General features: G+C 58.0%; 2 protein-coding genes across 3 annotated transcripts in view; one reads left to right on the top strand and one right to left on the bottom strand.

Annotated features, from left to right (window-relative positions):
* Positions 1 to 2,384: 2,384 nt before the first annotated feature.
* On the top strand, positions 2,385 to 5,446 carry ISLR (immunoglobulin superfamily containing leucine rich repeat). Of its 2 annotated transcripts, none has more exons than XM_046007237.1 (2): positions 2,385 to 2,625; positions 3,428 to 5,446. In XM_046007237.1, the coding sequence occupies exon 2, from the start codon at positions 3,436 to 3,438 to the stop codon at positions 4,720 to 4,722; it is 1,287 nt and encodes a 428-aa protein (XP_045863193.1). In that variant the 5' UTR covers positions 2,385 to 2,625; positions 3,428 to 3,435; the 3' UTR covers positions 4,723 to 5,446. The 2 variants fall into 2 exon arrangements, with proteins under 2 accessions (XP_045863193.1, XP_045863192.1); XM_046007236.1 differs by lacking the exon at positions 2,385 to 2,625 and adding an exon at positions 3,153 to 3,228.
* Positions 5,447 to 7,911: 2,465 nt separating this feature from the next.
* STRA6 (signaling receptor and transporter of retinol STRA6) overlaps positions 7,912 to 14,949 on the bottom strand; it is a 29,827-nt gene continuing 22,789 nt past the window's right edge. The window contains exons 13-19 of the mRNA XM_046007111.1: positions 13,594 to 13,669; positions 12,171 to 12,304; positions 10,914 to 11,031; positions 10,729 to 10,830; positions 9,837 to 10,000; positions 9,418 to 9,567; positions 7,912 to 8,817 (exon numbers count right to left, since the gene is read on the bottom strand). Of these exons, the coding sequence (XP_045863067.1) occupies positions 8,669 to 8,817; positions 9,418 to 9,567; positions 9,837 to 10,000; positions 10,729 to 10,830; positions 10,914 to 11,031; positions 12,171 to 12,304; positions 13,594 to 13,669 (893 nt within the window). The 3' untranslated portion in view covers positions 7,912 to 8,668. The remainder of the gene's footprint in view (positions 8,818 to 9,417; positions 9,568 to 9,836; positions 10,001 to 10,728; positions 10,831 to 10,913; positions 11,032 to 12,170; positions 12,305 to 13,593; positions 13,670 to 14,949) is intronic.

Below are 14,949 nucleotides of genomic sequence, written 5' to 3'. Positions count from 1 at the left end.
AGCCCCGAGAGCTGAGTAACGGACCCCCAAGCAATGGAGGTGGGCCATCCCCTATGCCCGCGGCCTGGCCACCATCCAAATAAACCAGATGGCAGCAGGTCTGAAAACTCAGGGAGAGATTCTCCAAGATAAGACTGACACAGTACTTCATGTGTTTACTTACATTGAGAGGACATTTACCCAACTCAGGGAATGGGGAACTGAATTGATGATAAGCATAAAACACAAAAAACCAAGCCCCCTCTCCCACACCCAGATAAAGACAATTAACTCCAGGGAAAATAAGCGTTGTCAAGAAAGACAGTAAGAGCTCTGCAGAAAAACCAGGGAGGTCTATGAGGACAATTAATGGGGGAACCTTCTCTAGCTTTAGTGGTCTCAGAAGGGGCTGCTCCAATGAAGTGATGTTTAATGGAAGCCTGAAATGCTAGAAGGTTCCAACCACAGCAGGAGGGTCTGAGGGTGAGGGTAGGAAAGATCTTCATACTCTAGGCCGGGTGGAGACCGTGAGCTCCTTGGAACATCACAGAGGTAGCTCGGCTCTTGTGTGAGTGAGGTGGTGCAGGGGCTCTACAGAAGCACAATGAAGCCCCTTCCACCAGGAAGCCCTCTGTGACTGACACTGAGGGCGCTGATTCTCCCCTCTGGTATAATGAACTCTGGATGTGTGTGCATCCGGCCTCTCTAGTGGACCCACCACTAGATTTTCCCACCACTAGATTTCAGGATTTTCCCCCAGATTCTCCAGCACAACAATGACAGTGCCAGACAAGACTGCCTGCAATGGGACAGAACTCAGACTTCGAGAACATTCTCTGAGTTGGGTATCAGACTGGGGTGTTTTGCAGGGGGCACACTGTGCTCACCAGGACTTCTGTAGCCTCACTTGGTGACAGGGGAAACGGGGTGTGATGAGCTGTAATGAGGGCTCCCCAGGGATGTTTTCAGCCAAAGACGGTACTGTTGGTCTTGACCCGGCCAGGAGGGTAAGTTGAGTCCTGAGCAGAATTCAGCCAGGTATACAGACAGAAGGAGAAGAAAGGTTGCAGGAGAGGGTCTGAGGGATTATGAATAGGCTTATGGTGTGGAGGGCAAAATTTTCCAGTCTATGAAGTGCTTTTTGGGGAGTCTCCCATCTTTTGGTTTCTCCTTATTTTGGCTCTCTTATTTGGGGCCTCTTTCTCCTCCCCATCCCACTCCTCTGGGCCCTCCTGTGTGGGAAGAAAGGTCAGATACCCTCACCCTGGAGGCATATGTCCCTTCCACACAGTTAGCATGGGGACAGTGGCGCCCAGAGGGAAGTGTCTTACCCGCACCACACCCCCCCAGACATGCAGCACCAGTGCTGGGATTTCAAGCACTGTGGGAGGACACAGAATATTCTGGAAGGAGTGGGGCCCTCAACCTCATCCCTTGCCTGTCGGGTGGGCAGTCTTGGGTAATGGATTTCTGTGAGCCTGGGTATTTCAAAATCCCAGCCAGGGGAACTGAAGCCCGACCCAGTTCTTGTTCTGAGCTTTCTGCTATGGGGTTCAGAGCCTTGTTCCCCCTCTGCCTGCTTCCCTGACCCCGCCCCACCTGGCACGGCAGGGAGCCAAGTCTGGCGCCTGGGAGCCTTGGGACCTCTCTGGACATGTGTTTAGAGCAGCCTGGCCTCAGAGCCAGCAGGCAGGCCTGACACAGACGAAGAAGATGTGTTTTCTTACAAAAACAGGACGAACATCTTGGCTTCTTTCTTAGGGGTTGGAGTCTGGCGGGCTTTTCACACACTTTGGCCTTGTCAGCTTTTCACTGAAACACACCATCACCCACACAGACACATGGACACAAAGACACACACTTCTACACAGAGACACACCTCCTCCCCAAATACACACACAGACTCATACCCAGACAAATGCGGAGATAACAAAGACACAGTCTCATGCCTACACAAACATAACTCAAACTTTCACAAACATGGAAATTCACACACACGGTCTCACACCTACATCCACACAAACACACAAACTTATCCACACACAGAAAAGTCACACACACGTGCATACATGAGCACGCACATGGCCCCAGCTTGGAGAAGCTTCCCCCTCCCTTTTTCTTTTGTTTGAAGTGCAGTCTAAAGTCTCCCACCTTCCATGAGATCCGGTTCTTAGTCTTCGATCCGTAAAAATCATTCTAGCCCCATCTTCCGTTGGGTCCTGTCCAGCTAGTGCTGTGTCTTTAAGGAAGTTGAAGCTGCTAAAAGTGAGTGAGAGAGAGGGGAAAAAAAAGAAAAAAAAAATTGGCATCTTTTCCCCCTCAAGTTTCTGGTGTCACTTATGAAACACGGGTCCTTGTTGCAGAGAAGTAGTTGTTTTGCTAAAAGGAGGGAGTGTCCAGGCTGCCTGGGCTCCCTTCCTACAGCCTCCTCTCAGCAAGGCCCCAGGCATCCTGTCCGGGGAACAGCGGGCACGGGCGAGCAGCTTCAAAGTGGGGCAGGAACCAGGCTGCCCCTTCCTCCAGCCTTCTCATCCTTCCTTGGGCACCCTTGGCCCTACAGCCTGCTCTGGGCTGACTCTGTCCTTTGTTGCTCTCTGGTTCCATCTTAGAAGAGGATCCACTTGGCTAAGAAAGAGTAGTTTGAAGGTAAGCCGGCAGGAAAGTGGGGGGAGGCCTGCTCGGCACAGGGGCTGGACTGCCTGGTACTTTCCTGTCTGTTCAGGGTGCTTGGGACAATCTCTTGTTTGGATCTGTGCACGGGGTGTCTGCCCCGCCAGCAACCACATCCCCGGAAATCCCAGCAGCATTTGGGCTGAGCCACTGGCCTCATCCAAGCCAGCTGAGAGGTCCAGGCGGCAGGGGTTTATTTAGGCAGCTGCCTGGCTCAGTTTGAACAGAACAGGCCACAGGCGTGATCCTGTAGAAAGAGTTCAGAGTCCGCTGTGGTCAGAGCCCGTAGGAGCAGCAGGGGTGGTTGGGGTGGATGCGTGGTGTGCACTGCACAAGGGGCCTTGTCTGGGCTGGGGCAAAGCATACCTATGGGGGGCTCCGGTGGGAGGGACTGTGGCCAGGATGTGGGAGGGCAGGAGGGAGGTTCTGCGGAGTGCTGGGGGAGGGGGCGGCTGAAAACGGATTTCAAGTCATAAAGTCAGCCCGGAGCTGGCCAAGGCAGGGAGAGCTCTCTGCTTGGAGGAGGAGCTGGGGTCCTCTTCCGTCCCATCTTCGCCTCTTCTGGCTGCATGAGCTCGGGCAAGTCCTGGCCCTTCTTTGGGCCTCAGTTTCCCTTTCTGTAGAATGGGCTGTGGGCTAGGTGGTGCTGGGTCTTAGCTGGATTCTGTGGGGCAGGATCTTCTGATGGGGAAGAGCCCTGTCTGGCTGGGGTCCTGAGAGGGACGAGTGCCTTGCATGGGTCCTGGGGGTCACTTTGGCGGCATGCCCTTCTCTGCAGGAGGTAGGATGCGGGACCTGCAGCTGCTGTGCTGGGCGGTCATCCTGGGCCTGGCACATGCCTGCCCTGAGCCCTGCGACTGCGGGGAGAAGTACGGCTTCCAGATCGCCGACTGCGCCTACCGTGACCTGGAGGCTGTGCCACCGGGCTTCCCGGCCAACGTGACCACGCTGAGCTTGTCCGCCAACCGGCTGCCGAGTTTGCCAGAGGGGGCCTTCCGGGAGGTGCCCCTGCTGCAGTCGCTGTGGCTGGCGCACAATGAGATCCGGGCGGTGGCCCCAGGCGCTCTGACCCCTCTGGGCCACCTCAAGAGCCTGGACCTCAGCCACAACCTCATCTCTGACTTTGCCTGGAGCGACCTACACAACCTCAGCGCCCTCCAGTTGCTCAAGATGGACAGCAACGAGCTGACCTTCATCCCCCGGGACGCCTTCCGCAGTCTCCGCGCTCTGCGCTCACTGCAGCTCAACCACAACCGCCTGCACACGCTGGCTGAGGGCACCTTCGCCCCACTCACCGCGCTGTCCCACCTGCAGATCAATGACAACCCGTTCGACTGCACCTGCAGCATCATGTGGTTCAAGACATGGGCCCTGAGCACAGCCGTGTCCATCCCGGAGCAGGACAACATCACGTGCATGTCGCCCCGCATGCTCAAGGGTACCCCATTGAGCCGCCTGCTGCCACTGCCCTGCTCAGCGCCTTCCGTGCAGCTCACCTACCAGCCCAGCCAGGACGGTGCCGAGCTGCGGCCAGGCTTCGTGCTGGCCCTCCACTGTGACGTGGACGGCCAGCCGGCACCCCAGCTTCACTGGCACATCCAGACGCCCGGCGGCACCGTGGAGATCGCCAGCCCCAACGTGGCGGCTGATGGACGTTCCCTGCCGAGCTCCCTGGTCCCCGGCAGCCGGCCGCGCTTCCAGGCCTTCGCCAACGGCAGCCTGCTCATCCCCGACTTTGGCAAGCTGGAGGAGGGCACCTACAGCTGCCTGGCCACCAACGAGCTGGGCAGTGCCGAGAGCTCAGTGAACGTGGCGCTGGCCACGCCCGGTGAGGGTGGCGAGGACGCGCTGGGGCGCAGGTTCCATGGCAAAGCGGCCGAGGGGAAGGGGTGCTACACGGTGGACAATGAGGTGCAGCCCTCAGGTCCAGAAGACAACGTGGTCATCATCTACCTCAGCCGCGCGGGGGGTCCCGAGGCTGCAGCAGCCGGGGAAGGGGTCTCTGGGCAGCAGTCCCCTGGCCTGCTCCTGCTGGGCCAGAGCCTCTTCCTGGCCTTCCTCACCTCCTTCTAGCCTTCCCCCATGCCCCCTCCCTGGACAGGGCTGGAGCACCGCCAGGGCTTCCCTGACTCCACCCCCCACGCCCCCCAAGGTGTCCCCTGGAAGTGGCACAGGGGGCCAGAGGGGGGCAACTCCCAAGGCCTGCATGGGGGACTTCACGTCTTCCTACCTCCCTTCTCATCTCTTCTGGAACACTCGCCACCCCAACTTCTAAACTCGCCGGAAGCTAGTGACTAGAACAGAATCAGATTCCATACTCACCAACTTTGGTGCTAAATGCTGCTAACCACACTGCCCGTGCTCCCCTAGCAGGATGATGCCCTAACCACCCGGGGAAGCCTCAGCGATGGCATTCCAGGCACTGAGCTGGACCAATGAGCTGGCAAAGGCCAGGGCATGAGATTGGGGCTGGGAGTCTGGCAGGGAGGTACCCTGAAGCAGACAGGGCGCAGGAGAAAGAGATAAGGTCTTGGGGCAGTGGGTGGCATGGCTCTGGGCTCTTGGTGTCCTGCTTGAGCTCTTGCTGCCTTTTGGCATTCTCTGATGATTTGGGAGCTCAGGAATCTGTGCTCTCATCTCAGACAGGGCTAGAGGATCCAGGATGGCTTTCCTCTTTTCCCGCCCTGTACCCCTCCACCCTGGACACCCGTCCTGCCTTTCTCTCCAAGTATGTGTCTGTAGCCTGTCCCTCCAGAGAGGCTAGCCATCCCAGAGGGTGGCTGAGAAATAAACAGCATTTCTGATGCTCTCTTGTGTCTGCCTGGAATTTTGTCTGAATCTAGGACCCCTCCCTACCACCCCGCTGGGGAGAGGACAGGGAGCTGGAGAGTCAGGATACCCAGGCTGCCGGTCCACCAGTAACGGGGCCCGTGAAACACACAGACTGGGTAGCAGGCAACACAAGAGGGGTGGGCCCGTGGGCCAGGGGCTGGGCTGAATGGCAGTTGTACCCTCTCCGCAGGACGAATGAGGATGTGGGCCTGATAACCATTACAGAAGCTTCCCTAGGGTCCTGGTGGCCCTGAGCCGTGCTTCCTGCCAGCAGTGGCCTGAGGAGGCATTGTGAAAGGGAACAAGGAATGGGAACACCTGTACTGTGGCCCCCCTTCCGGGTCCTGCTCCTGGAAGAGATGGTAGGAAATGGAGAGGAAATCGGGGGGGCTGACAAGGCAAGAAGGAGAGGAAAGAGAGAGGAGGAGATGGGGGCACAGGACAAGGGAGAGAGAAAGACACAGAGACGGAGAATAAGAGAGTATCTTCAAGGGGGAAGCTGGAGGAGATGAACAAAGCTTCCCAGGAAGAGGAAATGGTATTCCTAGAGGAAGGTCTGCCCTTGGGTCTTCCCCACATAGCAGATGGACCAGTGGCTGACTTGGGGGGCGTGGTCTTGGCAGCAACCTGGGGGTCTCTTAGTGTGGGGAGCAAGTACATAGAGTCAGAACCTGGAGACTGATCCCCATATCTGTGCCAGCCAGAGATGTGTCTCTGTCCCCACCCCTTTCCAGACTGAAGGGTGCCACCCACAAAGACAAGAACCACCCCCTCCCACCCCCATCTACAGGACAGGTTTTGTGGCCTCCCATGCTCTGTGCTCAGGACTGTTGAGTCCACCAAAATGGAGACAGGGAGGCCAAGGAGACTGGGGTTGCAGCTGTGAGCCTTGGAGGCTGCCCAGCTCCCCTTCCCCCTCCTCCTTGTCCCCAGGCAGCACCTCCCTCAACCCCCTCAGCAGCTCCAGACTCTGGCTGAGCTGATGTCACCAGCAGCACATGTCAAGGGTATCTGCGCATCTGGTGGAAAGAGCAGGATGGAGCCAAGTCCCCTGTGCTGGGCTGCCTTGGGCAATCACTGTCCATCTCTGGACTTTGGTTTCCTCAGAAAACAAGGGATGGGTAGGATGCTTAAGGATTCCATTGGCTCTGATTATCTAAGGCTGGATATACAAAGTCAGCTTGGACCCCTGACTTCTCTGGCTCCATTCAGAGTAGAGTGGGCTTGTCTTCTGGAAGTGGGACCTGAGTCAGAGGCAGCTGGGGAACAGCAGTGCTCTGAATGAGCTAGTAACTCTCTGGCTTGAAAGTCATCCCTGGCTCCCCTGGCCCTCAGGGTGAAGCCCAAGTTCCCCAGCGAACCATGCATCACCCCTCTGCATGATTCTTCCGTGCCTCTCTTGGACCTGTTAACGAATTGTTCCCTCAATCGTCTGTGATGTGTTACCCTCCCCACCTTTATGTATGGCATTCCTTTGGTCTGGACACCCTTCCCCTCTTTTTCACTTGGCTACGTCGGCTCAAATGCCACCTCCTCCAGAAAGCCTTCCTGGATGCCGTACCCTCTACCTCCCAGTGTGGATGAGGTCCCCTCCTCTGGCTCACATAGCCCTGGGTGTCCAGGGTCACGGCCTTATTGTACTCTACTGTGTTTGTTTCCTTGTTAAGGGCAGAGACCCGGTCCGCCTTCTCATCCCTGTGACCCTGCCAGTCACCAACATGGGGCCAGGAAGATATTTTTCAGTGGACTGCAGTAGGATCAGAGCCTGCCCTCTTTGCCATCCTCGTGGGCAGCCTCCAAGGTGGGTGTGAGCTCCCTGGCCACACCCCTCACTTTGTACGTGTCTGAGGCTGGAGTGGCGATGCAGGAGTGGGGGCAAGGAGAAAGGCTGGTCTCCACTAATTGTGTAGACATCAAGGCCCCATGGACCCGATCTGTGGGGTGGCCACGTTTTCCCCACCGGCTCCCAGGCCCACAGTGGAGCCCACACCTTCAGTCACGCATCCCCCACCCCCACAAGTCCCCAGCAAGGGACGGGACCCCCCTGCCAGAGCTGTCCTTCCCCACGACATGATTGGTCTATTCCCTTTAGGACAGCTCTGCCCTGTGCCTCCATACTGCCTCCACACCTTTATTCAGAATGCTCCCCATTTTCCTGAAAGTTCCCCTCCTCGAGTCCAGCCCATTCTTGACAACCCAGAAAAATCCTACCTCCAAAGCCAAAGTCCACATAGCTCAGGGGTGACGCCATAGGGTCCCCAGTCCCTCTATCCCCCAAAGGGATTCGGCTATTGGTCCCCTTCTGCTCCGCACCGTGTGGCCAGCCCCCCATGGGACCAGAACACCCCACCCCCCCAGGCCCCATGAATGTAATGATTTACCAGTGGTCGGGGCAGTTTCCCCCCACGTACCCCGCCCCCCGAGGAGGACTGTTTCTCAGGGACAAGTTTATTACAAGGAGCACACTAAGCTCTTTCATAATATCTAAAGGCACAGCAATAGCAAAAATACCAGGCTCTCAAGTGTGGCCAGCTCCGTGTGGGGCCTGGCTGGAGCTATGACGTTGCTGCCCCACAGGAGCCCATGGCTTCCTCCTGGGCTGCTTGGCAGGAGGCACGAGCCCCCCCGCCCCCAGAGGAGAGGGGGAAGCTAGAGGAGAGAGGAGGCTCTGTGTCTGGTTCGGTGGCGGTGACTCCAAGGCTGAGGTGGGGCTGAGCCAGATCATGAGGCTGGACTGGCCTGACTCACCCATCCCAGTGAGGAGGTTCCGTGAGCAGAGGTCGGTGGCAGAGCCAGCACGGAGAGGGGCCTGGAGGTGGCCGCCCCAGTTCTACTGATGCCCCAGACTAAGGGCCTAAACCTCAGATTACTTCCTCCAGAGCCCTCGTCAGCTTCCCAAGACCCAGGGGCCCTACTAGAGTCCTCCTGAGGGTTAGGTCCGAGCTCGGGCTGGGGACAGACCTGCACCTGACCACAGCGCCCCCTGGCGTCTGGGGCTGGCAGCCGATGATGAGCCCGGGGACTCAGCCCGGGGACTCGTCCCGGGAACCAAGGCGACAGAGAGAGGCCAGGGAGGCTGGGAGGATGCTGGGGAAGCTGGGAGGGAGTGGGCTGGGAGGAGGGGGAGCACTTCTGCCCTGACAAGGACACAGCGGCTTCCCCACTCTCAGGGCTGGGCTCCATTGACCTAGGCCCCTGACAGGGCCCTCTTCCGGAAGGCCTGCAGGGCAGGATTGTGCAGAAGCGTGTAGGCCAGCCCCCAGCGGGCCCTGCCTTGGCGGGCCCTGGGCCCTGCTCCCCTGGCCACGGGGTCCTTGGTCTGCAGCAGCTGCATCCCTGAGAGGGAGAGACTTTCTGTGAGTCACTCAGCAAACACTAGGCCATGCCCCGTGAGCAGTCTGAAAATCCCAGGGGTAGGTAGGGCTGGGGAGGCTGGGGAGCCTGGGGCCCCAGGGACCTGCTCACTGAGCGGGAGGTAGAGAGAAGTGTGGGCTGTAGAGGGGTGTTTGTGAAGGCGAAAGATGTCATCCTGCAGGTAGGGACGGAAAGAGGGGACAGCTCTGTGGAGAGGGCTGGAGGAACGGCTGGGACAGCCAGCTCAGTGCCCCCCTCCCTGCTCCCTCCTGGCAGTGAGGAAGGGGTAAGACCTCTCGTTCCGTGTGTGAGAAGGCGGGGTGTGTGCTCACTTGTGGAATGGGGAGAGGGAGACAGAGTAATTACGTGTGTATCGTGGACAAAAATTACCCTGAGAAGGACCAGGAAACTTCTCACTTCCTTTCTCCCACAGGTGGCGGAGGGAGAGGGGAAGTAAGCATTTTCCTGGCCCTCGCCCCACAGTAGGTCGGACAGGCATCCTATGTGCTGGGAAGAGGTGGGCCTCGTCCCTCAGAGAAGAGGGTGGTCTACATTCCCGCCCTCCCCCGTGGGAAGGTGCACCTTCTTCTTCCTGCCCCTGTCTGAGGCCATCCTGGGGGGCCCAGGGAAGTCGAGGCCTCTGGGTCTGCAGAAGCAGGGCACAGAAAGCCGTGGTAGCCGGGTGCGACTGGCTGGCCTCGAACTTCAGGAAGCTGCAGTATGTGTGATAGCCTGGGTTGGGAAGAGGGGTGGAGGACAGCAGTGCTGGGGGGAGGAGGGCCTGCCCCACCAGCCACTAACACATGCACAGGGGGTGCCCCCCCACACCAGAGCAGGCGGCACATGCAAGACACATGGGCCCGCTGCCCATGCCCACCCTGTGTGGTCACAGACGGGCTCCGGTGCACAGTCCCACTCGGCCAAGGTCAGGGCCAGACCCTCCCTCGCTCTTTGCTCAGCCCAAGCCACTGTGGCTCCTGGCCCCTGCCCAGCGACCTTACCAGGGTCGAGAGTGGCTGCCCGAGGTGGCAGCAGGCTGAGATCCATCTGGCCAAGGTGGACAACATTGTAGACAGCAGAGAGAAGCACACGCCAGGCAGCCACCATAGCGCCCACCAGCACGTTGATGAGAAAGAGCAAGAAGGTGGCTGCATAGAGCACTCGCCTGGGGGTGAGGAGAGGAAAGGCTGAGGCTGGTCGCCTCCCTCTGCCACATGCAGACCCCCTTCCTCAAGTCAGGGTCAGACCTGCATGAGCACAGCTGCTGTGTGTTTACCGACTACCTACCATTTGTCAAGTGCACCTTCTAAGCACGCTGCCCTGTGCTGGGCCTGCTCTCTCAAGCCAGCTTCCCTGAACCATCCTGGGACATGGGTGTGGTGCTCCCTCTATAGTAGGGAAACTGGGGCCCAGAGAGATCAGGTGGCTTAGCTAAGGCCATCAAGCAAGTCAGCGGCAGAACTGGGGCTTATGGTCTGGATCTTTCTGTCTCCCACCTCCCTCCTCTAGGTCCCTTGTCCACTGACTCTGAGTCCTTCCTGGCACTGAGGTCCTTCCACCTAATATGGAAATAATGTTTCTATTAACCTCCTTCCTGCAAAGGGGGAGGCACTTGGTTTTGGGGGGCACAAATGATCCAGAGGAGAGCAGGGCTGACCCCCAAAGCAGGAAAGGCTCACAGAGTATTTCTGGCACTGTGACAGGTGAAGAGAGAGATTCTGGAGTAAGCTGGGCCACTGTTCCCTTTCCGTTTGGGTAAGGCAAACTCTCCTACTCCCCACTGGGCTTCCCAAGACAGAAAAGGGACAGATGACCATGGAAGGAGAAGGACACAAGAAGGACACCAAAAGAAGAGGCTGAAGTCCTAAGGGGACCACAAACCAGGATCCTCACCGGTTAGTAAGCTCTGGGTATCCATGGTGAGTCTCCAGGAACACCCAGTGGGCTGCCATTTTCTGTAGGACCACAGCCAGGGCCAAGGTCAGCCAGAAGGGCCTGCAGGTGGGGCGGGGAGGTTGTCATTATTAGTAGCTCTCTGGGAAGTTGTCCCAGAGCCCTAAGCTCCTTGCCTCTCTCACCACGAGGACTCCAGGGATCGGAGAAGCAAGAAGTTCCTGCCATGGAGCATGGGCATGAACACCAGGAAGGCAAGGGTCGTGGTCCCCAGGAAGAAGATGATCTGCTGCACCAGGAGTCCTGCAGGTTGAGAAGGCACAGAAGGATGGACATCAGGCTCCGCGGGACCCAGCCGCCCCTGGCACTCAGGAACCCAAGGGCTTAGGAATGATGCAAACCTGGTAGAGATCCCTGCTCTGTCACTGCCTAGCTGTGCCAGCTGGAGCAAGTTACTCTACCTCCTGAACCCCCATTCTTCCTCTACCTCAGAAGGCTTTTAGGGATGATCCAATATAGGCTTTTTGGGACGATCCCCAATTCTGGGGCCAGTTTCTGTCTGCAGCAACTCTTTGAAAACAAAGTGCTCTGTAAATGTGATTTCCCCCCAATTGCCCCTGAATCCTTGGAGACAAGATTGCATTTTAATGTTTGCCTTCCTACTGGCCAGAGCCTGGCACACAGTTATCACCAGAAAGCCATCTATTGAAACAACTGGCTAGTTGTTTACATGGTGTAATGCGGACAAAAGAGCTTGGGAGGTATAAAATCTACCACAGTAAAGAATTACAACTTTTGGGGCTGGTCATTCCTCTTCTCCTTTATCATTCTTCTCCTCCTCACCCAGGAGGGGGGGACTAAAGGAACCATCAGGAAGGGGAGTCTGACCCTAGCCCCCTCACATCTCAGAAGGCTTTATTCACTGTACCACCTCTGGGAAGGCTCAGAAACTTGGAGGTAGGAGGGGTTGTGGAAATTAATCTAACCTAACTCCCTCAGGGCAGGACCCCATTTGCAGCCCCACAATGACCACAGAACCCTGCTTGCATACCCTGGTGACAGAGATCTTACTAACTTAAAGGCAGCCATTTGGGGTATAACACTCTCTTATATAAGCAGGAATATGCCTCCTTGAACTTTCTACCTTGCAACCCTGGGTCCACTCTCTATGTAAATGGCTGGTGGCCCCTAGGGACTATCCTCATTGGAGGGGTATCCTTTCCCCAGGGGCTTCCGCACTACCCCTCCTCCCTGAACCTGAGCAAGCCTCCTGAAGACAGAGAAGGCAAGGTGGGTCCCTCTTCTTACTCCCACCCCAGAGTTTGCTCCAGCACAGGCGGACACCCAGGGGCAGCCAAGACCTGCTGAGTGCTCTCTCCTCCCCAACTGGGGCCAGTTTCTGGGGCCAGCTGAAGCCAGGTGGGGTGGCAAGGGAGGCTCACCAAGGCAGGTAAAGGCAGTCTGGTAGGCGCTGAAGCTCATCCAACAGAATATGGCCTGGCGGGAGAGGTGGGGACCCTGGGGCAGGGGGCCCAGGTCCAGGGCAGCCCCTCGGTGCAGAGCTTGCAAGTTGGCCCTGGTTGGGGAATTGGGGGTGGGTGGGGAGGAAGGCAGAGATCTCAGGGACCACACATACTCCCCAGGTTCCTCCTCTGGTGGAACCCCCTGTCTGCTCACAACCTGTGGCCATGGATAGGAAAGCCAAGGGCTGTGGGAGCCCTGCAGAGTTACTAACCCAGCCTGGGAAGTCAGGTAGGGCTTCCTGGAGGAGGTGGTATCTGTGTAGCATCTTAAGGGATGAGTAAGAGGAAGTTTCAGAGCAAACAAGGGGCAAGGCCAAGATCAAGGGAGACAAGTTCAGGCAGAAGGCTCTGACCTGAGCCAAGTCAGGAAAGCGCGGAAACAACAGAAGGAATGGAAAGGACTCGCAGATTGGCCTCCAGCGCAGGAAACAAGGCTCCAGGCAGGCAGAGGCCTGGGGGCCTGAGTACCAGCCAAAGTAGGACCAACCCTGTGGGAAGAGATCCCTGAGCAAAAACCCTGAGGCTTGGGGCACCTGGGTGGCTCAGTGGGTTAGGGCCTCTGCCTTCGGCTCAGGTCATGATCCCAGAGTCCTGGGATCGAGCCCCACATCAGGCTCTCTGTTCTGCAGGGAGCCTGCTTCCCCCTCTCTCTCTGCCTGCCTCTCTGCCTAGTTGTGATTTCTCTCTGTCAAATAAATAAAAAATATTTAAAAAAAAAAAAAAAAAAACCCTGAGGCCTGCCCTGACATTGCTCCCCTTCCCGCGCACCCTGCTCACAACTAGAACCTTCTCTCCCTCTTCACCTCCCACTCAGCTCTGTCTCACTCCCCGTGAAAGGGCAAACGAGGCTGTTTGGCCTTAAGTGGCCCATCACAGCCCCTTCAATGCCCCAGCCCCAGCCGGGTCACCCCCACAGCCACCCTGGCATGTGGCAGCCTCGCCCCTCGCTGCTGCTCCTTACACGGTCCCTCCCACCCATAGCGCCCTCCCCCACCCTCAGCTCTGGCCTCTTCTTCTGATCGCAGGTGGAGGGCTGGCTTTCCAGGCTGCCTTCCCCATTGAACCGGTCCACCCAGGTAGTCCCTTCTCAGAGGTCCAAGTCCACACCCCTGCCCTGGTCAGCCGAGCCCCATATCACTCCCACCAAACAGGAAGACCCCACCTTCTCCATCCACCACAGGGCCACTGTGGGCGGGGGGTCTAGGGGGGGCACCGGAACAACCTGGGCCCGCAGCGACTCTCCCTCTGTCCAGCCATAGGCCCGGTCCCCACAGGCCTCCTGGCCCTGGGCCTCCAAATCTCGCCCCCACACCTGCACCGGGCATCAGACCCTGCCACTGACCTGTGCATCACCAACGAGCGGATCAGCATGAGGGAGGTGAGTGAGCAGGACAGGACCAAGGCCGAGATGTAGCAAACTGGAGGGGGGAGAGGAAGCAAAGTGGGAGGTGGGAGCGCCTGAACTAACCCCCAGGGCGGGTGCCCAGGTGGAAGTTACCCCTGCCACCTCCCCCTGCCCGCCTTGTTCTCAGCTGCTGTATGACTCAACCATCTCAACCCTCCCCTCCTGCCCAGTGACATGGTGGCCAGGACAGGGAGAGGACAACTCTGAGATCTGCAGACCTGGTCTCCTCCCTTGTCTGGCTGCTCCCATGGCTATGTGATCCCCAGAGAGAGACGCCATCCAACCTGGCAACAGCCTCTGTTTCCTCAGCTTCCTGGCCATATGGCCTTCAGGGGGCCCTTTGGTTTCCCAGCCTCAGCTTGCTCATGCTGGGCTGCCCATCCCCCAGCACGACATGTGCCATAAAACCCCCAGGGCTGTGAGTGCACATCAGTGTGCTCTGTGTCCATCAGAAGGAGGGAGGTGACCGCTGCTACCCATCTCCTCTGGCTGGGCCCCTCCTGCCTGACTCCCCCCTGCCCCCATCCCCCCGCCATGCCCACACTTATGAGTTTGCTCACAATGTACAGGGCGTTGTGAGCAGCCGAGGCAAAAAGGCCCAGGGAGGATTTGAGGCTGCAAGTCGCCCACCCTCCATCCACACCCCGCCTTGGTCCATATGCTTACAACAACCTCATCAAAGAAGAGGCACTAGGCCCACCAGGAAGCCGAGGCTCAGCAAGAGAGCCTGACCCGCCAGTCACACTGCCGGAAAGTGAGGGGCTGAGACCTGTGACTATTTCCAAACCGACCCAGACTCAGCCCCGGGTGCCTGCCCCCGATCTCATTTGTCATGCCAGGGGGGTGTTGCTGGGGCCGGCGTCCCATGCAGAGACTCCGGAGCGAGCGCAAACCCACATGGAGTCCCATGTAGCCTCGGTGCCAGAGAGAGGAGTCTGGGTGCTGGCAGCACAGTGGGGACGCCTAGAGCTGTGAAAACCCCTCGTGGCCCCGGGGGCATCCTAGGCCAATTCAATCAGATTTTCTGGGTGTAGAACCCAGTCCCTGGCGTTTGTAGTTTTGTGTGCAGCCTTAGGGTTAAAGGCCATTGTTGGGCGGGGGAGCTTTCCAAAGGCGGAGCTTTCAAGATTTATTTCAATCAGCAATTGACTGAAATCAACCACCCCTCCCGCAGGTCTGGAGCGCCTGTGGTTCTCAGAGCTAGGCTCGCATGAGGATCACCAGGCCAGCTTGTTCGTCATAGGGACGGGGCCCCACACTCGGCATTTCTGGAGTCCAGCGCAGCTCAAGCCT

This window comes from Meles meles, chromosome 6, assembly GCF_922984935.1.
Source record: "Meles meles chromosome 6, mMelMel3.1 paternal haplotype, whole genome shotgun sequence".
NCBI lineage: Eukaryota > Metazoa > Chordata > Mammalia > Carnivora > Mustelidae > Meles > Meles meles.
The sequence above is the reverse complement of the archived record's forward strand: the minus strand, read 5'-3'. Positions and strand labels throughout refer to the sequence as shown.